Below are 27,894 nucleotides of genomic sequence, written 5' to 3'. Positions count from 1 at the left end.
ATCCAAAAAAGTAGAATCTTATTTTAGTATGCGTACAAGTCGATGGTGATTCAACTCGATGATAACACCAGATTCGTTGTCATATATCCGCGGCCTTATGCAGGTCGAATGGAGCCGGGAGAAGTTGCTTACGCGGCGCGCTGATCACCTTGACTCCGACTCGCCTTGTTTCTCGGCAGCTTTTAATAAAATTTGGTTGGACCTTGGATAACGATTAGCTAAACTCTGTTAAGTGAAAAGGTTTAATCTTCAACAGAACTGGATTTCATCCGAAAAATTGTCAGTGCCTCTGGAGTTTGGCAATTTCGTCAGGGTTATGATGTCGAAGTCAACCACCAAGGAATACCTGCCGGATTTTCGTATTTTTCCGCGCTCATCTATTCTACCGTGAGTATGCGGTGATTTTTTTTCCAGCATGAGCGATTTATTTAGAGTCATGGACCGTGATAGTTCGTCAAAACTCCGATTGTCATTCTCTTTTGACATTAATTAGCAACAGATAAATATTTTTGAATCGACAGCGATATCAACCAGCCGCATGTCGATAAATTGGCTCCGGGATATCTAAATTATGATGTAAAATAATGTTTTTCCGTAGGGAAAGAATGCTCTCACTCACGGTCATGACAGGGGAAACACTTCCTCTGTTCCTCCGTGGAAACTGACCTTGGAATGGATTATAGAAAGAATCTTCTAGTGAACTTTGATATTGGGCCTCCTCTTTTGAACAGAGAAAGTAGCCGACTGAAAAAATATTGGGCTTATAATCGACTGCCCGTAGGGAGTAGAGTTGAAAGGGGCATAAGCCATCAATTGAAAACATAACGAGAAAACCATTATTGTAGCGGCCCTCGGAGGATAACTCGTGTCATCAGTCGTAACGTAACATCGAAGTCAAGTTCAAGAAGTGAAGGATAAGGTAGTTCGAGGTTATTAAGGGATGACTTTGCTCCATTAGATCGGATCTGATACAAAAAGTTCCTGGTGTTTGGATCAGAAGGGGAGCGAAACGTTACGAGAAGACAAATCACCCAACTTGCGAGTTAAAGGTCGCAACGCTGCGCTCGCGGAAGAAAGCAGTCGAAGAAGCGTTCTCTGGTAGATTCTATCGACTCTTGGTAAACTTTCATGAGACTGTTCTTGTTGGTGAGCATAAATTCGAAGATTTGGATGAACCGTCATGAAAAAACATTAAATCGGGCAAAAAAATCATGAGCGGGACAAATTTTTACGACCATAAATGTGGAAAAACGCAAAATGCGGAAACACTAAATACAGATAATTTTTACATTGCCCTAATAGGGAATGAATCGGGACCCAAAAAAATAAACGCTAAATGCGGAAAAACGTTAAATGCGAAGACCTTAAATCCGGATCCGACTGTATATGTATATGGTTCAGAGGAAATTCGATACCCAACACCCATTATACCAGGAACGCATCCCTATCTTCCCAATGTTAAAATGCTCTCATTTATGCAAATTCGTATAGCGCAAAGACCCCAAGGAATGCATCCCTTGTGCTATACGAGGCATGGGTGTATTCAGTCATGACACTTTTTCTTTTATTTCCATAATGGCTTTCTCAATGTAAACCTTAAAATAAAGGTAACAAAGCACACCCTCGCCTGACTCCTTTTCTAATTCTTGCTCTTCACAGCTGGGTCCTTGTTTTATAACTGCTACTTGGTTTTCGTATAAATTGTGGATGATTCTCCTGTCACCGTAACAGTTCCAATTTCATTCACGATTCTAAGCATTAAGTTCCATTATACATTGTCAAATGCCTTATCTAAATCTACAAGTGTAACAAAGATGGGCTTTTTCTTCTCCATTCTCTTCACTAGATGCAGCCGAAGAGTCAGTATTGCTTCTCTTGTGCCTTTGCTTCTAATGAATCCGAAGTAGTCCTCATCCAGGTACTCTGATCTTCATTCTATTGTTCTGTAGATGATCCTTGTCAGTGTCTTCATCACATGTGTTGTCAGGCTTACAGTCCTTAAATGTTCACAGTTCTCCTCTCTTTTCCTCTTGGGAACCCAGATTATGATGTTCCTCTCCAAGTCCTTAGGTATTCCACCAGTTGAATACATTTCACTTGTAACTTTTTTATAGCTGGTTTAAGGCCTTTTCTCCTGCATTTTTGATTACCTATACTGGAATACATATCTTCTATTCCAGATGCTATATTCATCCATAAGTCTCTTACTACCGCATCAAATTCCGATCTTAAAACTGGAGCTCCCTGGTCATCTTAATACACTCCCTATTCTTTTTTGATAGCTTTCATTCTCAGACTGTTTCCATTGTGCAACTCTTTCAGATATTCTTTCCATCTCTTCTCTTGGTCTCCATTTTCGATCATTAGTCCTCTATTTTTGTCCCTTGGGATATTACATCTAACACCCCTTTCCTTGAAATGGTTCCTCAATATCCAATAGGCAGCTTCTACTTTTCCATGAACAAGATTATTCTTGGCACATTCGCAAATATTCTTCATGTTTCTCCAGCCTTGCTCACTTTACGACTAATCTTCTTCCATGATCCATGTTTTTTCTTGATGACTATTCTTCTACCAAGGCTTTCTTCAGCTGCTCCCTCCAGTCCACTACCATGTTTTACAAGGTAACATTCTCTCCTATTTTGTTCTTCATAGCCTCCATTTTTTTCACCTTGAGGATATTTTACTGATTTCTTCAGTTACTAAATTTGAAGAGGCATTTCATCATTACTGAGTTACAGTCACTGTCAATTTCTGCCCCAGGGTAGCTCCTGCTATCCTTTCCTTAGTTCCTGAACCTTTGCCTCACTAGAATGAAGTCAACTAAATCTTCTTAGGTCTCCTGACATTCTCCACACGTGTCTTCTCTGCATGGGATATTTTAATAATATTTTTGTATTTTGAATAAAAAATCCGCAAAGGAAGAAAGTAATTGTAATGCACTCCAATATCAAAACAAAGTGCAAAAATTTCAGAGAGGAAATATCATTAGCATTGACCTAGATTCAACCTCATATCTTGCGAATTCACTCCAGGAGTTCTACCTCTAAAATTACCAAGGCATCTTCTTCCCTAGAGGAGTTTTGTAAGCTTTCAGGGACAAGATGGCTTATGCTGCTAGACACATAATGCCGTAAAGCGATTGGTTAGTTCACATAGCATCATCGTCCCCAAGTCAGAAGTTTGTACACTAGGGCTTTCACCATAGGCACATAAACCATCTTGTCTAAACCTTGCTCACCTCTAAATCCAACAAAACTCCACAAGGAAAGAAGATGGCTACATAGCTAAAGAGGTCAAAAATTCTGGTCCATATTTGAGAACAATGAGTTTGAATCCCTACCCAAACAATTTTTCCTCCACGGAATTTTCACTTCTCAAGTGCACTTGGGCATGACTTCGTAAAGGTACATCGCTGGCTACTCCATAGCCAATTCCTTAAAATAATGCCAATACTTCTTGTTGGTCTGCCACAGTTAGCTCTCAACCGCACCTGATGTGAGGGTTAATCCAGTCTCGGAACTCTTGGTTCTTGGCGATCTTTGCCTTGTTGTGCTTCAGATGCTTCTGCCAGCCCTCAACCTCACGAGACGCACGCCCCTCCTCAATCGTAAACCTGCAAACAAAACACAGGAGTCAGTGAGTTCATTCAAGGGAGGTGAGAGCTCAGAGCTCTCCATGAGCATAGGAGTGGATAGCTACATCTCACTTTCTAAGCCTCGCTGAATGGGAAAAGTCGTTTGAGCACTAATGTGGAGCATTTGAATCATTAAAAAAAATATACCATTGGCCACCAAGAACAAATATTTGAGCTTCTGCAAATCAGAGATGAGCACTCAGTCACGTAGTGGTCGAAAAGACCACTCAGATAAATGACTCAGCACTCACAATGAGCTGCTACATAGTGGTCGTATTCAGGGGAAAATTCCACAGCTGTTGTGGTAGTGCTCTGAGCACTCATTTCCCCTGAATTTGCCCAATACACTCAGTTCGCATTAATCTCAGGGGCCTTCAACTATTAATAATATTTATAATAATATATTTATTCCACATTATGGTACATGAAATTATAACAGATTACTCAAGCATGAGTTTTTACAAGGTAAGGACCAGTGTTGGGGTTGCCACCTCTTAAATTAACAAGCTGACAGCTGGCTGGTGCGGCCAAAACAAAAGAATATGCCATAACCAATGAGTCAAAGTACGCTTTTCTTTAACGTGTGTTCTTTTGAGAATATTGTGAAAGATTGAAACATAAAAATAAATGAAAACAAATTCATTAATTACCATGATACATAGAAATACTCCATTCCTGTTGGGGAAAGGAGAGAGGAAGGCAGAAATCACTAATGTGGTGGAGCTAAGCAAATCTACTCAATAAAAAATCCCCATTTCTACTAATTTCCACAAATTCTTCATGGCCTTTCCATTATTTTAAACATGCTGCTTTTAACAAATGACAATGTAAAAGGTTCCGATTGGAAACAAAATTTGAAGCTCTGAATGGCCATATCATAATAGCAGCGGGTACATTGTCACAGAATGCTTAGAAGCAAAACTTCACCAAATGGAGGCTCATAGGTATGCATTAGAATTGGCTTTAAGGATTCAGCATATTTTCACAATAGAGCATTCTTAAGATGGCATTCAAACTGAAACGAATATTGACAACTATCAAGGCACATAGAAAAGCTAATTTGCACAGATACCTGGTTATTTCAAGGACATCTTCCAAATAGTACTCTTTCACAGGATATGTAAAGCCAGGAATGTTTATAAATGGACAGTTGTCATAATACTTGGAAAATTTATCAGCATTCAGTGTAGCACTCATCAGTACTAGTTTCAAGTCTGGCCTCTGGAATTAAACAAGAAATGAAATGAGAGCTTATAGTATAGTGTATTGAAGTTAAAATGGTTCTTTCACAAATATGTACATTAGCACCATAGTCAACAGGGAGGAGGAAACAAAATTTGAAGCTCTGAATGACCATATCATACTAGCAGCAGGCACAATGTCACTGAATACTTAGAAGCAAAACTTCACCAATGTAGGTACCCATTCCCCATGTCTCATGAGCAGGTAGTAAGGGATTAGAAACTTTACCACCCGAGAAACACATGGGTGATGAATAGTTGAACTAGGGATTTACAGGGCTCAACAATTTTCCATTTGGGTCAGAGCTAAGGCTCTACCATCCGGTCGGGCTGTAATCAGGCCAGGTAGTAAATTTTTTTATATCGAAAGCTATAGGGTGGCAAAAGGAGATGAAGCAAATAATTTTATTTCATGAATTACCCTATTTATCTGAATATAGTCCCCCTCTTTTTCCAAAAAATGCCCATGGTAAAAGTAAAGGGGGGGACTTCAATTAAATGCATTTTTAAATTTTTTCCGAAATGGAAGCCTCAAAAATTAGGGGGGGGATTATATTTAGAGAGGGACTATATTCAGAGATATACGGTAAAGTAAAGTAAAGTTTTCCTGAACCATGAGCCCTCTATTCTACATGCTGTTTTATGTTGGAGGAGTAGGTATAGTAATTTAAAATGCATAATTTTTCATTTTGATACAACCTCAAAAATTTCTTTTAGGGTTGTCCACGTGACATATCTGTCTAAACGTGTGAAAAGTAAGGATATTGAAGATTTTCTCTTCCATGAGGATAACAGAGATTTGCCATCAGAGACCTCTGATGAAGAGATTTCTTCTAGCAGTGAAGAATCTTTCATTTACGTCTTAAGGTCAGGGATAATGAGGCGTAGAATTTCTTCTTCCTCTATGAAAGATGACTCATGTGGGTCCATAGGAGAAGAGGAATGTGACATTAGATGGTTTCATGAGATGTTTCCTAGAAATCAATTCTAATTGATTTTAAAATTCCTTCATCGAACTGGCACAAAAAACTACCTTGTCCAAGAAAAGAAGGATAAGATCATTGTGCCAAAATACAGCCCCTCATCTTCCATGCCAACTGAGTTTTCAAGCACCACTATACCCCCATGAGTATCTGAGTCTTGATAAAAGCTTGGGTGGCACCAAAAACCATATGCAACTACTGCAATGCATTCCTAGCAAGTGTCAAAATATAAAAATTCCATCCAAGAAAATTTTGAGGAAAAATCTTGAGATATAAGTAAGTAGGAACAGGGTATACATTATGTGCGCTCAAAGTTTCAATGATGATAACTCATGATAACGTAAGTTTTAAGCTGGTAATGTGTCAAAAAAAAAAAGACTGGTTGAGCAGGTGATATGCATTCTCTTACAGCTGGCCATCTAACAGAGTCTACGTTGATCCACATGCACAGAAATTGACCATGCAGTCACCTTGGGCATGACTCCCTTGAGAATGGCGATGACAAAGTCTGAATGCACGTCTCGCTCGTGGATCTCGTCAAGGATGAGGTGTGAGACAGAGGCGAGCGATTGGTCCGACTTCATCCACTCGAGCAGGACGCCTGTCGTGCAGAAGAGAATGCTGCCTCGATTGCGCGGCATCTTCCTGCAATCACATTACAAGCGAATGGGCACTTTGCCAATTCTGACAGCTTACGCAGGAAAACCTCCATTTAACCCATTCAATGCAAAATTGGTGGCTTAATTCATGGGGAGTTCATTATACATATGCAGAATACGGGTCACTGTTTCACAGGAAGACCCAAGCATTCATGCGAACAGAATGGATGACTAAAGGCCGATTTACAGCAAAAATTATCCAAATATTACATCGTGCATTTGGAAAGAAGATTAGCTTCATGGCTCTATGGCATTTATAAAAAAAATTAACACACACTGGATGCCATCTAACATTATTCTGAAGACGATGAAAACAATGAAAGCTGTTCTGATGTCTTTCAGCATAATCCTTTCGACATGAGTAACCTCGTATATTATCTGCGTCCCAGGCCTGAAATAATACCGTATAAGCGTGTGTAAGAGGCGCACCCCTACTTTGAGTATCGAAGCTATAAAGAAAAAAAATTTTGCGGCATTTTTTATCCTATTGTGTGGTGTTGCAGACGTATGCCTGGAATTTCAACAATAATAGCGGCATTGCGGCGGTAATAGCGGCATAAGAGGGAATAGAAAGAGTTCCGATCCTCTCTTCGCACACGCCGTTGCTCTACGATGCTATGCCTACTCATGAACAATTTTGTTTAAAAGCTCTCGCAGGAGTATTGCAATAGAATCGCAACCGTGGAAAATTTTAAGGCAAAACACAGGCACATAGCATGAACCTTCCCAAGAGATTGGACCACAATCGGGGCAATTTCAGCGCCGTAGGATAATAACCACGTCGTAGATTTAACAGAACCACCCTCAGCCCTCCATCAGCCAATGCATCTGCCGTTTTTTTTTTCCTTTCCGAGACCCCATAGGAAAATATCAAGTTACAGAGGAACAATGGAAATGTGTTTCATCCCTACCCCATCTCACCAACTGACCTTTTTCGGTCTACCAGGTTCAATGCTCCCAGTTTCTGGAGGTCAAATGCTAGGTGAGTCACCTACTGAGCTCGAAGATATCTCGATTGCTTTCAGCAATTGTATGACACGCAAGAGATTCTAAAAAAAATGAGACCTAACGCAACGTATATCTGACAGCATTTAAGTTTTTTTAAACTCTAATTGATTGACACAAAGATTTATCGTTAAAGCAAGGCTACTAATATTCAACATAGTCCAAACAGCACAATTTCGGAAGAAACAACCGTGGCATAAGCGCATTCAAACAAGATGAGACGGACTGGAAACTTCAGGCAACGCAAACTGCGTGTATCAAATTGCTGCGCCTTTGCCCCTTCGCTTTGAAGGCAACGACGTCACATGCAAGATCGGACGTGTTCTTCCCTTGCTCCTTCGCTCATAGCCTCGTTGCTTGAAATACGGAGGGGAGGGAGCGTGCTCCTTCCCCTTGACCACTCCTTCAGCGCTCTTCACTTATAATCATTTCCGATTTCTTCTGTCCACCATTTAGTCCAACAATGAACTCACTCGTTCGAATTTTTTAAACAGCAGGTTTTGACACCGATATAATTTTCGGTCGCAAAAATCCTCATATTAGCATCTGAAGATGATTTTTGAAAAATCAGGTCCTCAGCATAATGGAAATTGCTCGGCAAGACAGATGTTGTCTATTAACCACATATGTCCTTCAAAACTACGTGTTTCTCTACGTTTGATAAGCGATTACTATATGCAGTATAAATGCCGCGGGATGCCCACTCGTAGCAGTAAATTTAACGTGCCCTCCGGAGCGAAAAACCCTGCGCGATCTTTTCCACGTTCACCTCTGGGGTACTGATGTGACGGCGCTATGCTTACAAGAAAAGCAAACAGGAGCATTTTAAAAATACGTCATTAAGGGAGAAACTCCCCTCCCTGCCGCTTGTTTTTGACCCAGGGTTTCAGATGACTGACTCACGCTGAAAACCAAGGCCACTCAGTTCCCCTTGGACTTGCGACCAGTGAAGGGGAGGGGGGGAAGATAAGAAGTTTATGTAAGAGGGGCACCCCCATTTTTGGCTGCAATTTCTGGGAAAAAAGGTGCGCCTCTTACACGCGCTTATACGGTAATTTGTTTCCTCTGACAAGTAAAGGCACTACCATGAATACAAGAAATTAACGGATGGCAGGCTACCCAATTAGCTGTGATACCTTATATGAAGCAGACCATGGCACCATCAAATAAGCACCATCACATGCCACGAATATCATTACATATGGAAACATGTCAAGAGCAAACAGGATTATAATTCCATACCATACGTTGAAGCACCAGAACAAATGGAATGTATCATATATCGAACATCATTTTTGGTCACAAATATTTGGCAAGTTAAGTTGAGCAATTTTGATGAAATTTCAAACACACACCAGAAAAGATTTTAAGTTTTACTTAATGCAAACTAAATTTTACGATGTTGACATTTTCACCTCACAATGTTTGTCAAAGCACAAAATTTGATTGACTGAATTTAACAGTTTAAATGACACTTCCTCAGTTTTTGGGCATGGCAAAAACAATGAAACTACTTTACTAGCAAAAAAATACAACCTTGAACCTTGTAAGGTCATAGCAATGGCTTAAGTGCCAAAAATTAGGAATTAAAATATACACAATTAATGGAATATTTTTTAAGGTTTCCTACATACATAAATCTATTTGCAGAGACAAATTAAACGGAAGAACCCAACAATTTGGACTGTGAACACTACTTACAGCGGTAAGCACTGAAGTGCATAGCATGAGACTATGAAGATGTATCATGTGGAAACAATAGTATTTATACGAATGAACAGTATGCTGCTGGACCTAGCAAAGGCCAGTCCTTAATAGTCTTAGTTCTTCCGAACCTACATTTAATGTAAGCCAAATAACGCTGAACAATGAGGGATGTGCAGGGCTAGAGCCTAGGCCTTCTGTAGCCACACCAAAGGTACCGGCCTCTTTAATTTAGGACTTCTTTACCTCATGCACTGACCAAACAACTGCCAATCACAATTTTTGTTTGAATGCATTTAAATTCTCTTCTAGCTCCTAAAACAAGTTAGCATTTGGCAACCTGTCATTTTCAAAGCAAACAAAGGCTGAATTATTGGCATTTACTCAAAAAAGAAGCTAATAAGACAAGTGCCATATGACCATTGAAAGTATCAAATCTTTCATCATTCATCTTTATAATAATTTTGCAAATGCCTTTACTTTGGGCTCCTCCTAGGAGTTTGGATGCATGGGTTACGAGAGGTTAATTCATTTCCATCGTCCAATTGGAACTGTAAAAGACACATTAATTCTCATTAATCTCCTAATTCTGACACAATAACCATCAACGTACCACCTCATCTTTCCCCTTTTACATAAGTCCAAGTGTTTAGAAGAGAAAATGCACTAGGGGATTGAAAAAATGAGAATATGTTGGTGCTATCATTATCATATTGCCTGATCCAGAAAATACCACAGTTCATATAACTCCACTTGACTCGACTCGATACTCGACTCAAGATCAAAAAGTACTACTTGCACATCCCTATCAAGTATCAAAGAAAACACATTTCATGACCACTGAATAGGTTTTCTGGGAATTCCTCAACATTCAGTCTTATTCTTTGGGTCAGAAATTCTGATTCAAAGATATCAGTATGGCCACAGACGAATATGAAGCCAGAAGATACTCTAACACAGCAGAATGCCCAAAAGTATCTTCCATTGGAGATAAAAGGCTTGATAATTCATGAAGGGAGGTAGTTAGCTCAAATGGCCTCGTAGGCCTTCCTTAGGAAGTATGAAAATGAAATTGTCAGATACAAAACTATCAGGGGAATGTATTGCTTTTCATTCATGTCAACCTACTATGCAGAAAACTAGAGATCACTCACCACACAAAAAAGTTTTTCATGAATGCACATTTAATGATAAAGATGATCATAACTTCCTGATCATTGTCGCATGATTTCATCGTAAAGCAGCTGGGAAAATCTTCCAAACATTATAAGAAAAGGCAGCCATTTTTTTCCTCGTTGAAATCACTGCATGAAAACATAATGCTTGAAACATCCAACTTACATAGCATCAAAATTTCAGCAAAGCCTAACTTTTCCACTTTAACTCTCTCATTGTAATAAAAACCACGGTTTTTGCACATTTCTCTGCTGCATTTACCACCAAAATTCCCTAACTATAGCCAAGCACTAATTCTATCCTAAAATTTAGGCCTCATACATGCTGGCAGGCAATGCACACAATATGCACCACAGGATAAATTCCACACTTAAACTGTAAAAAAAACTATGATTTTTGCATTTTTCCATGCTCCATCCACTGCTAAAATTTCAAAACTAAAACCAATACATGATGACAGGAAATCCACATTAAACACACTTAACCTCAGATCTATAGCTAAATACTTGAGAGAGAAAAGAGTAATATTTTATACAGAATGACTGACACTAAAAAATTAATGAAAAGAGATATAGAATAACTGACTCATTAAAACACTATGAAATAAATAAATGCAACAAACCCTTTGAAATATAATTGGATAGAAATTAGGGGAATTTTCAGTTGCCTGACTTTCATTATGCAAAACAATTCCAGCATCCATGTGTAAGGACATCAACACAGTTACTTACTTCTCGAGCCTAATTTGGTATCCGACACTGCCTCCAGACCCGCACCGCTCCCCCCTCTCGTCTGCAACACGCTCTGCCACTGAGATGGCACTGATCCTCCGAGGCTGTGTGCAGATGACGCGACAAGTTGAGCCGTGCCCACTCAATATCTCTTGGTCCAACACAAATTGGGCAACTTGCGTCGTTTTCCCACAACCTACATGCATGGAAAGGATTTGCACAAATAATTACAAACAAAATTTTTTGCACGAGATTATTTAAATATTCACAATGAATAAAATATAAATTAGATAGAATTTTGTAAAGGAACCAAAAAATTTAAACCACAATAACCAGGAAAATATAGAAAAGGCTTTTCACTTCATGGAAAAGGTATAGCGACAAAATTGAATAAACTTTTAATAAGATTTTAATGGTGTTTAGATAATATATTTCATTCCAAAGTTAGCAGTTGCTTTGCTGGCTGTTCAACATAAAAAAATGTTCATTTGTAGTATTGCTATGCATGAATTTTTTTTCTACTATACAATACTATTCATACTGATTCCCTTACATTTGTGTGACAATTTCATGATGCCACGCCACAAAATATAGTCAAATCTCTCAGTTATATCCCCTAGAATTGAGAAGAAAAGGGACTCTTGGCCTCTGCTTAGGGCTATATAATGATAGACGCACAAACTTTCCATTTATGAACGTAACCCACTTCTGGCACTAGCAAATGTCCAATAAGTTATTTAAATGTTAATTTAGGCCAAGTCTACATGACACAATCAAATGATCAAAGTTCTGATTCAGCTATCGCCGATTTTGATACCAAGACACATATTTTGACGCACATTGTATTCAGTAGACCCACAAGAGCATCATAGAGCATGCAAGAGATACCCCTCTCCATAAGGCAGAATATCTTCAACTGACCTACCGTACTTTCATCTCTTTTGGCGTTAATTTTGATTTCCTCATATTTTTGAAAGATGCCTCATTTAGTTCCATTTAAGCCTATGAGAACAACATGGATACAAATGTTTTAGTTGAGTTTTCATCCAGTTTCAAACTTAACCTTTACTAAAAAATTTGAAATATATTTCATATACTCCACGGATTAATGAAGTAATCATGGTGGGATACTATGCCATCTTTCACTGCCAAACCTTCATTCCATTTGTCAGAATTCACTGATTTTTAAGGGGTGGATTGCAATCATCTCAGAAACTCGATGAAATTTCAAAATTATATATTTTTTAAATAATATAAATGACAATTATTTTGTCATCAGATAAACTTTGCATTATTTAATTCTATTTGTTTGCTTGCAAAAAAATATTTATAACCAAATAAAACTGTTTACTGCAAAACTCTGCACTATTATTCAATATTGACAAACTCTAGATAAAGGTTCTACAAAAGGAAGAAAAAAAACACTTAGGTTCTCTAATAAGTTAAGCTGATGAATCAAAAACATCACTCAACCACCGATTCCAATTAAATGTTAACTGCCATTTAATTCATCATTATCATTATTATCACTCATTCATCATCTAAGTTTCAGAGACTTCACTGGATTGGGTAACATAACTAAATTATGGGCCTCAATTTTACATGACATTTAACATAAAATAAGATAAAACTACCATTTGAAAGTAAAACTGTCAATTAATTCAGATGAGTTTGATTTAAAAAATTTCAGAATACAAAGAAGAAAAATCAAAAAACCTCCTTTGACTATGAAATTTAAACTGATTTTTTAATGCATAGCTTGGTAGTGCATGCCAGGAGAAGGCAACCTGCAAATCACCTGTTTCAAACTTCAATTTTTTATATTTGAGCTGTTCATGCAGTCACTGATATTCCAGATCATACACAGACATAATGTGCAGAATGGTGCACTAAATTAATGTAAAATTGTAGACTTTACCATGTTTCTTTGCACATTTTTCTGAAACACTTAATACGATCCAATGATTTTACCCAACGTCTACACGTGTTGTATACCCAGGAACATAACGCAAAATGTACAACCTATAAAGGATTCTTTAGCATTTTATGCACTTAAAAGTCTATTGTTCAAGCACTAGCAAACTGAAGAAGATAAAGCTAAATTAGACATTTTGACATCATGGAACCTTAAGGAGATTTGAACAGTGAATTTCAGTCAAACCATTTTTCCTTTTAAAACACTAATATCACATCCAATTATCAATATTCACATGAAGAGATGATCAGACCTTACATTTCTAATCCCTTGTATTCTTGAAATACCCTCATTAGATTGAAGATATATTTATTTATTTCTTATAATCCCTGTATTTATTGATCCTTGTAACATTTTTTAGTTTGTATTCTTGATGCCAACTGACACACTTGAATATATCTTAAAACCTGTATTTCAGTATTTAGAACTTGATTTTATTAATGAAATTTACTGCAACTGAACACACGTGGATACAACCACAACTAAACGGCAAATTGTTACCATAGATATTAATTGTTTCACTGAAAAATAAAAGTGACTTGAACTCCAGAGGAAAAAATCTTCACTGAGGAAGAAAATCAAGAGTTTTGCTCGAGATTCAAGATTTTATCTAAATTATTGCTTGATCTCGCCTGACTAAAAAAATCCCTCCTAGTACAGACCTAATGGTATTCATATGCATAATTTCAATTGTTCATTTTTTTGCATAGTATTTCTTGCATATTCATGGAAAAACGTAATTCTTTTCTCATGTAACTTTTTCATCTATACATTGTGTATTCCATGTCTCATAATTCCTGGACAAATAAAATTATTATTAATAATTAGTTATTACTGTGAGCATAGTAAAGATTACCTGTTTCACCACTGACAACAACAACTTGGTTTTTATTTATTAAATCTAATATTTGGTCCCTCATTTCAAATGAAGGCAGCTTCTTTCGAAACTTGATCATGTCCAAATAGCGCGAGTCTGACTCCATCTTTGACATCAGCTCATCCTTCAACTCCAAATCGAGTTTCTCATTCTTCACAGGCACACTGGAAATGGCTTCATCCACACCCCTGAAAATAGATTATCTCAAATAATAAGCATTCAATAATCTGATAAGCCAAAGAAAATACTCCAAGTTTCCTATTCCACTGAATCCCATGAATGGAATCCTCACATCCCAAGCAGGAATCCGTTGTGAAATGGAAATATTACGAGGGTAAAGTTAAAAGTAGGGTCTCCTAAATTGTGGTGTCACCACATGAAGCGCTAGGCACAATCCACCAACAACCGTGTTCCTTGGTTCCTCCACTACCACTCTCGACCGCCACAAAGCATTGTTGACTGCCCATTGTTGGCATAGCAGCCATCTCCATGGAGCTTTGCCTAACGTCTCCGTCCAGTTTTGAAATCCGGTCTGTTATACTATTTTTGACCCAGAAAAAGGTGCCACCTATCGACATTAATCGCCAATTGGTTAAGGTTTATAGTGAAAAATGTATGGATGCTAAAAATGTTCATAAGTGGTGCTACAAGATCCTTTTCAGCCGCACAAACATCCACTGCCACGTGGGTACCCAAACAGCTCACAGAAGACCGCCAGAGGCAGCACGTGGAATGTGCTGAAGATGTTTTGCACCATTTTCAAGAGGAAGGGGATGATTTTTTGGGCACTATCACCCAGTGATTTCCACATGTTGCTCAACCTGAAGAAACACCTAGGAGGAATGAAGGCCAGGGATGGACAACAAGATGTAAGAGGAGATCAACACCCATCATTGCAACGCGGACGGAAGCTGGTATGACGACTGAAATCAAAAGTTCATCTTGCGAATGTGGAAAGTAATTGAATGCCAGGGTGACTACATCAAAAAATAGATGAAGCCATAATCTTTCCAACGATGTATCCCACAATGTAAATAAATATCATATTCAATGATTTAAAAAATTGGAAGCCTTACTTTTAAGTTTACCCTCGTATCAATGGATAGAATTCTTTGCAAAGAATAATTTTGTTGCATACTCCAATTTTATATATTTTAAATTGAATTCTTTATTATTTAATGTGTATAAGCAATACTGAAATGAAATTCCAAGACTTAAACGCCAGAAATCTGCCGGTGCTAATACAGAACCTTACGTTTACTAACTTTGTTATTAACAATGCTATAAATCCGTTTAAAATTATTTATCAGGATTAAAAAAGTGATAGTTATTCTTATGTAAGTGTAAGTTATTGAAAATCAAAAGAAAACTTTTTTTTTTAATACTGCTAATGCCATTAGTGACCATGGACTCATGCTATGAAAGGGTTAGAGGTCAAGTCCAGTGCCTGTGGTAATAGCTGGGCACCCTGTTGAGTTGGGTACCAAATCGTAGGGATGAGAATACCAGGGTAACTTCCAAAAAAGAGCTCTGTAGAGAGGGGTTTAAAATATACTCGTAGCAGAGAAAACATTTACCTCTTGTAGGCACCAGCAGGAAAGGCTGACAGAAATAGTTAGTAACTACAGGTATGGCTAAAATTGTCTCATGTCTATGCTTGCTGAAATTAAAATTGATGAAAAACTTGACGCCGTTTGATCACAGTGAAGACAACAAAATATACTGCTATGACAAAGCCCCGAACCCAGGCCACTTGGGTGGGAGTCATATACTCTACCACTACCCCACTTGACCCGTCTGATGAAGGAGGAGATATTTTGGAATTATATACGACTTGTGAAAAGTACCGGATGAAAATTAATTAATTACAGCCAAACTAAGGCCCATTCAACGGAACCACTACTAGTTCAGAGATGTATTCACCATTCCGAAGGCCATAAAAAATACGGCATTGAAAAAGGCGGAGCAAGGTACGCGGTCTCCCCTTGTGAGACTTTTCCCTGATCCACTTAAAATCGATTGTCTTTTCCCTGACCAGTAACAACCCCGAATAAAATATGCATTGAATTCATATTACACCCAGAGTGAAAATTAGGTCTTAATTTTTTGGAAAAAAAACAGGAGTTACATCTGATTGGTATATGGTATGACCTTACCGTTCAGCTTCCAGGTTTCTTTGGATGTTTGCAATGAGGCCACGCTTGAACGCACTGTCTCGGATGTGACCATACTTCTTCTCAGCATCTTTTGGGGGTGGCATGCTTTGTTTGTCGTCCTGCTCCGAGCGCTCATCCTCCCCCATCCACCAATGGTCTCGAGTAGCCTCCCCCTCTTCTTCTTCCCCTCTAGCCTCTTCCTTTAGATGAGATGATGTTGATGGCCTGCCAGCTTCCACTTTCCCCAACAGTTCGGTTATCTTCTCTCGTTCCTTCTGGTCAACACAAACATAGGTCTTCTCCTGTTTCACAGAAAATTCAAATCATACACTATTACAAAACCATAATTCTCTGTGAAAACTAGTCAAATGTTTTAGTCTTGGCACACATATGATTGTTGGCATCGTATTATTTATAACTGAAGTCTATGTATATGAAGACATTGGTACCATTCTTCAACCATCTTCCATGTTTTCAGATCTCTATAAAATTACATACATATTGTAACGGTTCAAACCGCGAGAGCCGCCCGCTCGCCTCCCGTTCGATATCTCCCCGTACATGTGATTGTTAACTCTCCACTCCCCCAAAATAGAAAATTGCCCCTACGGAGACTTACCGTATCCGGGCTTAAAATCAAGTTCCCCAATTGTTCGTGCCTGCACGCACACTCACTTACAACAGGATCTAAGGAAATCGTGGCAATAGCAAAACAAATAAATTCAATGACATCCCTTATACAATTGATTTTAATAATGGAACTACCATAGGTTCCAAAATTTACACTTACACTAAAGCATTCCCAACACACACAATAAATCCCCGTTCCAAAATCCATCGGCGTCACCTCCAACATGAAATATTCACCTTCGGCTTCTCCTTCCAAAATATGACAATAGCACTTTCTCAATGATTATCAAAAAATTGATGTTTCAAACAACAAAATGTACCCACGCTCTTTAGCGAATAAGCAACGTAAAAAATAGTGACATTAAACTTACAAAAAGAACTTTCCGTGCAAAGCAATTACAGATTGGGCGTTACTGTTCAAATGGCCACCCGTTTTGAACTCGGGCTCAATGATCCGCCAAGTGACACTAACATTCAGAAAGTATGCTCAAACTTCACCACGTGCCGCACTTAAGTCTTGCAGGGCCGTGACTAAAACCAGCCAACAGTAAATTCACTAGGGCCTTATTGTGGGGAGCACACTTGGGACTTTCAAAGGGGGGAACCATCTGGACACCAAAGGATCTATTTGGGCTTTGGTAATTTCCAAGCTTACTTCCTTTATCCGATGTTCTCGCCACCCCTGAAGAGCTGTCCGCGTATTGGCCTCCACCACGTGCCGTAGCTTCTCTGCTGCTGCTTGCCACCGCACGCCACTATGACTTATCTTCGTGTCACACCGTGAGAGAGAGAGAGAGAGCTATCCTTCTCGTCCCTCTCTTTTATAAACTCTGCACTACCCACAATCACCTCGGTGCACCTCAACGCCCTCTTTTTTCCCCGGCCGTAAGGCGGGTTTTCAAACGTATTCCGGGAGAGAACCACTGCGTCGCCTCTCCCGGAAATCCACACTCACACCATGTCACATCCATAAAAAAAAAATATACTACAATGGAAAAACAAAATAAACCCTTTACATAAATTCAGGATAGAACTCCGTGAAAAAAAATGCTAAAATTGTGAGTGTGCGCGCAGACGTAACCCCCCTCAGCCGCGATGTTTTATATGATGCGTCGGGCCGGCTCCGGTCCGTACCACTACAATATATACTACTACTATAGCTTAGCCAAGGAATCAGAACATGTGGCCATTAAAAAGGAAGCCAATCGGTGAATACCATTAAAAATTATAAAATAAGTATTCTTCTATATCTATATTACAACAATATGAATAAATACAGATTTCAGGAGGAATCTGCAATACTTCACAAGGCGGTAGGGGAGAAAATTTTAAGCATTTTGTGGTGCATTGACATGGGGTTGCAACTCCTTAGTTGCTGAGCTATGGCAAAGACAGCATATTTTTGAATGCACTTTGAAGTTAACACGAAAACAGTTTTTCTTGGGTATCCAGCCTTTTTGACATTTTATTAAATAATCAGAATTTTTAAAGACATTAAATAATTAAGGTTGGATGAAAATGTGCAATTATAATTGTCTGAAACAATTTATCTCAAAATGGGTGAAATTGCGTAATCGCAATGTTGGTACTCCCTCAAAGCTTTCATATAATTAAACTCAAAGATTGTGAGAAGATAGCTATAGTAAATGGGTGGAAGTTTTCACCGGGAACATGCCCACTATCAGTCATGTGAATGAAAAATTTAGCTATCTCTTTGCTTATTGGGGTGTGCCCATCGAAATAGTGAGTGATAACGGAAAACCATTTTATTCCATGGAATTTATCGATTTTTGCACCAAAAATTTTATTGTAGTCTATAAAAGTTCACCATATCAAGCTGAAGCCAATGGAATACCTGAGTGCAATGTGCAGACTATAAAATCACAGATGGACAAAATCCAATAAAAAATAATGGCTTTTCTATTGCCAAGAAATTGGCAAATTCTTGTTAGCACATCTTATCACCCCATGTAATTTCATCAAAAGGTCCCCAGCTGAAGTAATGTTAAGTTTTGTGTCTATAACGTTGGTTAGTGTGATAGGGTGGTTTCCTATTATTCTTTTAATGCCTAAATCGAAAGATTATTACACCTGGAGTACATATTTCACGCATTTAGATTTTTAAATGACGATATCTATTTTTCACGATAAAATGAAAAGTGAAAATTTTCAAGCGCGGGAAAACGCGACGCGTAAGTATGAATGCCAGGAAATCTCTCCGTGAGACTTATTTCTGGTTCCCGCTGCCCCCCTGTGAGGTGACCTTGAGGCGAGGCTTAGCGCTGATACGACGCAGGCTGCTAGCGGGTAGCTGAGTATCCTGCTGGCTGGTAGCGCTTGGCTTAAATAAGGATTATTAATACCTTATCAAACGAAGAAAACTTTCCGACCTTAGCCAGTTTTAATAAGTGATTATTAAGACATGTTTCCCTGAGCTCTACGCCTCATGCATGCATTGGTAACCTCAGACGATGTATAACTCCTATCTTCTCGTATAGAAACTAGGTCCCTGTGACGTCACGTGGAGTGGCATCGCATGGGCGCCAATCTGGCCCTTTTCAAATGAGGATAAAAATGGACCGTTGCCATTCGTCTAAACCGCTATTTCTAAAACAAAATAATTTGTATATTTTGAATACACTAATGGTGGGTAACGAATCTCAATCAATGCTTTTCGTTTTCTTTGATGAAGGAAACTACCCTATTAGGCCTAATCTTGATGCTTATGTGCCATCTCAAAAGTGCTTAAATTTGCATGATATTGAAGAAGTAAGGCTGTCATCAAATCATAAATATTTTTTCGTCACCATTGTTAAAATAAGTGGCCCTACATTGCTTCACGTTACGACTGCTGATAGAGTTATGAAAAAGCGTCAATCAGATGAACTTGGCCAAACCTAATGCCATTATTTTTTACTATCCTTGCAAAAAAGAAGTAAATGGTGATAAGCTCATGTCCAGGATACTAGTGGGTTTACCTGCTCCCACTGTACCTTCACCACTGTACCCTATCTCCCCTCGTACACCTGGGCGTTCTACTGTTGAGCCCAAAACCCAGTCCGTGTCCATGTATCCTCTCGCTGACAGTGTACTCAGTCCTGTACGTTCTAGCCCTGTACAACAAGTTCCCGACAATAGAGTCCTCCGTCCACAAGAACTCAATACAAAACCTGCTATATAACCAATTACGTTATTAAGATTTATATGTCTTCTGTTCAATTTTGAATCCTTTAATGCTCTATTTTGCTGAGTACTGTCAACTCTTTGATAAATTTGATAATGTTCTCCTAAAATTTTGAAGGCAGAGGGAGTGTGGCGTTTCAGAGTTACGCTGGTAATGTTGATGAGTATGTTGGCAATATGGATGTGTACGCTGGCATTAAGGATATACAGTGGAACCTCGTTAAAGCGAGTACGGGCTATAGCGACACTCCCGCTATTACGAGAGATAGCCGATGCACCGTCAATTGACCCTATAATAAGCGTGTTAAAAAATTCGTTTTTACGAGACCCTTTCGGTGTTGGCTCTCGCCATAGCGAGGGTTTCACCGCCGGAAGACTTTCATCAAGACTCCTTAACCTCTGTAATTGCTAGTGATCTGTTAGAAATGAAGTTAATGGAGTGCTCAGTCTCAAATTTATGTGGTAACCTGTCGTTCGATAAATATAATGATTGAAGAAACAATGCTTTGCATGATTTTTATTCAGTGCGGCGCTTATAAATTGTTCGAAGAGTTAGTCGTTATTTGAGTAAGGAAATTTAGTGATGCAAAAAAACATCGCCTTTCGTCTGGATTTATGCTTACGTTTATCGGATAGATGTTTATCTGTCGCCGCACCACTCCTGTTCCTGTATATCTGTTCGCAAGAGGTATATTGGCTATTACTTGCTCCACCTCCGGTAAAGCGACAATTCACTATAGCGAGTGTTTCTTAGTCCACCGTGGGATGTCGTTATATCGAGGTTGCACTGTATATGTTGGCAATACTGATGTCTAAATGGCACTGTACTGTACCCAGTTAGAACAATATTTAGGAGAACTTAAAATAACATGTATTTTTTTGATCACATATGATCCTGGAGACTAATTATTCAGTGAACGAGAGCAGAGACACAACAATAAGTACTTGGAGTAGGTCTAGACGACCATGGAGAAGAGGAACCAGAAAAAAAACTGGAAAAGGACAAGGATAAATGAAGGGCTCAGATATACCAATCCTAGCATTGCAGAATCACAAGATCCATATTTAAGTATGCAAAACAATCACAATAACAAAACAATCATATTTTAGTACATAATTGGGAGAGCAGTTGCAACAAAATCCTTAAGCCAAAACTTGTCTCACAACCGAACGGCAGAAAAGTCTTCCTTCAAAATTTCGAATACCTGACAAATGTACATGAAAACAATCAGAGCATAAAATGCAGCCCTAGTAAGGATTAAACATCCCCCAATGAAGCAACATAAAGCAAATTAGTTTTCCTAATTGTGCATCAAAAATTCTTGTATCGATCCATAGGATACGCTAACTCTACAGGCTAGGAATATCTTTCAGACTAATCAAGATGAAACAATACCACAATCTGATCATTGAACCACACATGAAAATTTCGGCTTAATTTTTTAATATACCACACATTCCACAACTTCACCATTCACTTCGACTGTGAATGGTGTTCCAATCATTTTAGATTAAGGGAGGGTATTTTTGGTCATTAAAACCAATTATGATCACATTCATGGCAAAGTAAAGAATGGTTTGGCGAGTTATGGCAGATATTGGAACTTTTTCGATTTATCAATGTATTCAGTTTATTAGTATCATTTATCTCTTTGTATGTTTTAGAGGTAAAGGTAGTGTGGTTTTAATAATTAATTGTATTTGTTCTAAAATAAGAAGTACGGAAATAAGGTGTAAGGATGTATTGCCAACGCAGAAGGAAAATAAATATTGCAAACAAATAGCACGAACGTAGCCCCCATGGTTACTCCAACTCCTTTGCAAAAGAATTCTTCAACTGACATCACTTTCGCTAATTAATAGGGTAGTTTCCTTCATCAAAGAAAACGAAAGGCATCGATTGCGATTCGTTACCCACCATTAGTGTATTCATAATACACAAATTATTTGGTTTTTGAAATACCGGTTTAGACGAATGGCAAGGGTCAAATTTTATCCTCATTTGAAAAGGGCCAGATTGGCGCCCATGCGATTCCACTCCACGTGACGTCACAGGGACCTAGTTTCTACACGAGAGGATAGGAGTTATACATCGTCTGAGGTTACCAATGCATGCATGAGGCACAGAGCTCAGGGAAACATGTCTTAATAATCACCTACTAAAACTGGCTAAGGTCGGAAAGTTTTCTTCGTTTGATAAGGTATTAATAAACCTTTTTTAAGCCAAGCGCTACCATTCAGCAAGGTACTCAGCTACCCGCTGGCAGCCTGCGACGTATCAGCGCTAAGCCTCGCCTCAAGGTCACCTCACCGGGCGGGAGGGGGAACCAGAAATACGACGTACGGAGATATTTCCCGGCATTCATACTTGAGCGTCGCGTTTTCGCGCGCTTGAAAATTTTCACTTTTCATTTAATCGCGAAAAATAGATATTGTCATTTAAAAATCTAAACGCGTGAAATACGTACTCCAGGAGTAATAATCTTTCAATTAAGGCAATAAAAAAATAATAGGAAACCACCCTATTGTGATAACAGTTTCACCAACATTGCAACTGGTGCCTTGAGGTCAATTTACCCAATTGATGTGCATGTCCACTTATAAGCCCGAATCAACTAGGTACTTTGACATGAAGATGTCAGCTGCAATGCTGGTGAAACTGTTGTCAGCATTCAATAATGACGACTGCATCCCAAAATAATGCCCAGAGAGATACAGGTACATTGCAAAAACCCTTTGAACATTCAAAATGAAATTCTCTTTCAATTTCCCTGTTTTTTTTCTGGAAATTAGCCACCAAGCTTTTGATATAATTTCAACTCAGAAGCTTAACCTATAAATGCATATATGAATACCATAATCTCATATCTTTATGCCCTGGTAATTTCTTCCAATGACTTCTGGGCAGGCTTGCTGTAGGTTATTCATCCACACTTCAGGTGATTAGTGAGTTAAAAGTGCCTAATATGTCCCCTAATGGCCCAAAATCGAGAATGCCACTCCTGAGAAGGTCCTCATTACAATTCATGGTTTACAATTAATGCAGAAACCTCGAGTGTGACTTTATGATGCAATAAATACACTAAGGGCTTTCTTATCAATTTCAAGTTTTGGCCTCCATTCCCAGTCCCGGAGTTGGACCAAAAGAGGGTACTTTAACACAGATAAGTGCTACCTAACTGCAACGGCACAACATGAGTCACCACTACTTCTGTAAACAGTGCGATGAAAAAAAATTTCATTTCACGGACTGATTACATTTTGTTCTTGGATATAAAGAAAGAAAGCTACTCCCAGAGTTATACGCAATGTGTCAACAGTAAGTACTCCAATTCAAAAGAAACAAAGATAAGTAAAACCATTGAGACCACAGATGGCAAACTTGTGTTGATATGAACATCTACTAATTCACAGCCCTAAGTATGTAACTCGGAAGAATTTCATTCTCACCATAATTATTAACCTAAAATAGTTTCGCACATTATGGGAGTGAGATAATTACGCAGCCTCTGAGTAACGGGACCTGATTATAGATCTTTTTGGCTGATTTTGCATCGTCTTCGACATAGTGATCAAGAACGTCCATGAAAATTCAACATTACCGCGTTCCTCTGATTCATGGACCTCCTCGCGAAATATAAGCCAATTTCTTTCCCTCGCAGTCCAGGAGGAATACCTCGGCCCCTTCTGCCCCGGCCCCTCGGACCAGAGTCATCATCTTCTCTTCCGTAACTTCTCTCACCAGAATGGTCTAGAAAATTATTAAGAGAGATGTATAACAACACGTAACCTATTCATTCCAAAGAACAAAATGCTATGCTAAATTATTTCACCTCGTCCACCTCTACGGAACCCTCTTGAGGAACCACGGGACCAATTTCTTCTTCCATGCATTCCGCCACTCTTTACAACTTGACTTCAAACGCTTGTTGTCCTGATATTTCGTTTCACTTCTGCACATACAAGTTCACTCTATTGCTAGAAGATGGCGCTGACTTTAATCAGAGTCCTCTGCAACAAAATATTTGAACTACTAGGGCGAAAGGTCCCCGCGTAGTTTAAGTAAGGCATAAATAAGGTAACATTTACTACTTGTTTCCGTTCACTATCACACATTTTCTATGCACCAAAGGGTATTCCATTTCAAAGCAATCCATGCCAAAAAAAGCATCAAAACGCACCGCCAAGCGGTATTAGTTTTTTATAATAATATCAGAGTTAATGTTTTTCTCACTCGTGCACATTCATAAAAAGTTCAAAATTATTATAATTACCCGATTATTTAAAAAATTTAAGTATTGAATTCAACGCACCAGTGGTCGACAATTTCCCATAGTTAAGCTACCCGCGATATAATTCCACACCATAATGGGAAATTATATTTTCGATTTTATGATTGTAAAAATATTGTTTTACTTAAATACTATTTTCACACATTAGAAAATACATAACACATGAATGTATGATATAATACAATAAAAAATGTTGAAATTAATATGACAAGTGACTTACAAAATTGATGCATGAAAACTTTATAAACCCATAATAACGCAACAATTTAATTCTTGCGCTCACACAAAATATTAAAATATGGTACAGTGGCAGAAAAAATTAACGGTAATAAGCTCATTGACCGTTGAATGCAGCCAGCTAAGGAAGTGCTTAAAGACGTTCGTCGTCCAAATATTTATCCACATAAAGTTCTGATACGAATGGAAATCTTCAAACTTTTTTCTAAACTAAAACATTCCCCAATACCAGAGACATCACATGCGTCGCAGTGAGATGATATGTAAAATACCCAATTAATGATTCCTCCTCAAATTTTCCTTGTTGTATTTCGCCCACATCTCTTAAAACAGAGCTCATTCTCGCTGGAATATCTATGAATACAGCCGACGTTTCGGACATCTTACTGGTGGTGTAGTGGATACAATATTATGCCACAAAGTAGAGGTTCTTAGGATCTAATTTGGTTACAAATGATTGGGCTATGCACCCGCAATGTGGACTTGGACTTTTTCTGACATTATAGAAACTTCACAGACCCTCGAATGAGGTAGAGAGGATGTCGCACAACCATTGAGTTTTAAATCGGTAAGATATTTGCTTAAATTTTACTCCTACCTTGCATAATCACAAGGGCAGTTGACTGTAGAGTAAATTTTGACTAAGTTTTCCCCATCGTCCACCCTTTTTTGCAAACCATTGACCAGTGGCGGATACAGAAAAAACTCAAGGGGGGGGCGCAACATATCTTGAGTTGTCTTTACTTTTATCATAATAAGAGATGATCAAGTCACAGGCAAAGTATATAAAAATTTTATTTGAAAGTGATTATAAACATGTAAAAGACAATGCCATCTTATGATAAAAAAAAGTTACAATTGTGGTTTTGCAATGTTCGGCAATACAGGCGGACCCGCAAGGGGGGGGCGCGCGCCCCCTGCGCCCCCCATCTGTATCCGCCACTGCCATTGACTGCATGTGAGATGTGCCACGGCCTCTACTTCCTTCCCCCATTTCAAGGGAAATCTGCTCATAGTTTGCCTGAGCATAGTTTGAAAATTTGAGTGTTAAATGGTATTTGCCTCTGGACTAGTGGTCTGCACCACTAATATATTGCGAAGGAGACCATCATGAAAACAATTGAGGGAGGCTGATGAAACCAAAGTCTTTCATCCACAGCCTAATATATATTTTATGAAGCTAATATTTTCATGTGCTCTTAATAGATACTGTTAAGTTACATTACAGATTTTAAAAAAGTTACAAAAACTACACGTAAAATAAAAAATGAAAGGTGCGAATGTAGGAAAAAAACCCGGCCACTAGGTCGGCCAGCTGGCACTATGTATACTGGGGGAGGGGGAGACGTCTGGCATGCGTTCTAGCAATTCACCGCTTTTCACGATGCAACTTTGACTGCACCTTCGTAGATACATCAGTTTGTGCAATTACGTGCCCCATATAAAATGGCCATGTGAAGTACTTTATGCTTTCCCGGTGAGAAACTGCAATGGCTTTTTCTCACCCTAGTAGCACAATTTGTGTTCAGAGTATGCTCAGGGCATTTTCAACACATATGTAAGATGTGTTCAACATAATTTGAGCACATGCTGAGCATATGTAAATGTCCGGCAAGGCATATGCTCAACATATGTTCAACACAAGTTTTCAACATATGCTCAGCATGTTTTCCACACATGCTCAACATATGTTTTTAACATATGCTCAGCATATTACCCACTTATGCTCAACATATGTTTTTAACATATGCTCAGCATGGTTTCCAATTATGCCCAACATATGTTTTTAACATATGCCCATCATTCTCCCAAAATATGCTCAGCATACCCTAGTGAAAATATCTACAGGATTTTTTTCCCAATAGTAATTTGACAATGGGAAACATTTGTTTCTATAGGAAATTTTTATGTTCCTACAGGAAAATTTTATTTTCCCATAGGAACCTAAAATTTTCCTATAGGAACAATCATTTCCCATTGTCAAATTACTAAAGGAAAAAGAAATCCTATGGAGATTTTCACTAGGGTGAGGTTGCATCCATTTATCCCCCTTATGAAAAGTATTCCCTTACAACCTTGCAATACCTATAGATGCACAAATTCTCTCCTTTTTACTGCTCCTGCCTTTCACTGTGGACTTAGGGCATGATGTCAGACCTACACATTGCATTCACTCAAGTTATCAGATTAGCACTTTAAATTGAAAATGTTTAATCATTAATACAACTAAATTTGGTCAAGGATTTGAAATCGCCAATGTTAATTTAAAATTTATAAATGATAAGCATTCGACAGAATAAAGCATTGATGGTACTGATTATCATGTTGTCTAACCCTTCAACATCCTCTTTAGCCCTGTCATCGTACAGCTCCACTGCACATGTGCATCTGAAAGCATTACACTCCACACTGCTAGATTACAACGTACGAAAGATTGAACGAACAAGGAAAAGGGCTAAGGCATGTTTTAGTAACATTAATAAGAATATTGATACATAGGTGGTATCATGAGCCACTATAATGCTTTAGCCCAAATTATTTGTAATTATTAAAGTCTACTGCCACTTTATCCTTTGATGGAGCTCCTACGGAATATGTAATCAATTGGTAGATAATGGATTACATAGGATATAATAGGAGAATCAAGTATGAAATAGTTCTGCAATTTGATAATGAAGTAGATTTATTCTAATAAAAAAACATAAGCATTTAACATTATCAACAAATATTTAAATCCTATTCTTTTCCTTGATTTCTCTCAGTCTTCTTCAGGCAGCACGACCATCGTAGCCACTCCCCAGTTAACTCAAGAAAGGCACATTTATCAGCACTGCTAAACATAAGACAAGAGTGGAGAGCATCTGTAGATTAAAATAAACAGAAATCAATATTTATCCACTAAACAAGCACTAAACAGCAAAAAATTATTACTTCTTTAACCTGAAAATGGTGAATATTGACATCTTTCATGAATGGTAAATTAACATTAAGTTGCAAAATTTAAAATTTGCATGAGACAGACTAAGGAGAGGAAGTAGCAGTAAGGGAAGTATTGCATCATAAGTTCACACAATATGTAATGTAAAAGTTATTCATGTCAGCTAGTGTATATACATTGGTCTTAAATATCAATAATCCTACAATACATTTCCATGTAAGTCCATCAACATAATACAATTATTGAGAGCTAGATGAAGATAATACTAATAGATTAGTGAGGTCATGAACATTTTAAGACACCGATTCATTTCCATGCAAGAGGGTGAAGTTCTTCAAAAAATAAAAATGTCATTTTTTTGCATGACTAAACAGACATTTCTCATTAACAGATTTTGCATTGCTTAAAATATGTAATGAAATATGGAAAGCAAGAAAATTATGATGAACCTGAGAGTATCATGTTTAACA

At 38.3% G+C, this 27,894-nt stretch overlaps 1 protein-coding gene across 1 annotated transcript in view; it reads right to left on the bottom strand.

Moving 5' to 3' along the window:
- LOC124166785 (ATP-dependent DNA/RNA helicase DHX36-like) overlaps nucleotides 1–23,920 on the bottom strand; it is a 45,621-nt gene extending 21,701 nt beyond the window's left edge. Inside the window, exons 1-8 of the mRNA XM_046544464.1 lie at nucleotides 23,791–23,920; nucleotides 23,560–23,708; nucleotides 16,145–16,446; nucleotides 13,968–14,176; nucleotides 11,137–11,332; nucleotides 6,332–6,506; nucleotides 4,710–4,858; nucleotides 3,494–3,616 (exon numbers count right to left, since the gene is read on the bottom strand). Of these exons, the coding sequence (XP_046400420.1) occupies nucleotides 3,494–3,616; nucleotides 4,710–4,858; nucleotides 6,332–6,506; nucleotides 11,137–11,332; nucleotides 13,968–14,176; nucleotides 16,145–16,446; nucleotides 23,560–23,708; nucleotides 23,791–23,851 (1,364 nt within the window). The 5' untranslated portion in view covers nucleotides 23,852–23,920. The remainder of the gene's footprint in view (nucleotides 1–3,493; nucleotides 3,617–4,709; nucleotides 4,859–6,331; nucleotides 6,507–11,136; nucleotides 11,333–13,967; nucleotides 14,177–16,144; nucleotides 16,447–23,559; nucleotides 23,709–23,790) is intronic.
- Between the last annotated feature and the right edge of the window lie 3,974 nt (nucleotides 23,921–27,894).

Source organism: Ischnura elegans, chromosome 10, assembly GCF_921293095.1.
Source record: "Ischnura elegans chromosome 10, ioIscEleg1.1, whole genome shotgun sequence".
NCBI lineage: Eukaryota > Metazoa > Arthropoda > Insecta > Odonata > Coenagrionidae > Ischnura > Ischnura elegans.
Note: the sequence above shows the minus strand (reverse complement) of the source record. Positions and strands in the feature narration are given on the sequence as shown.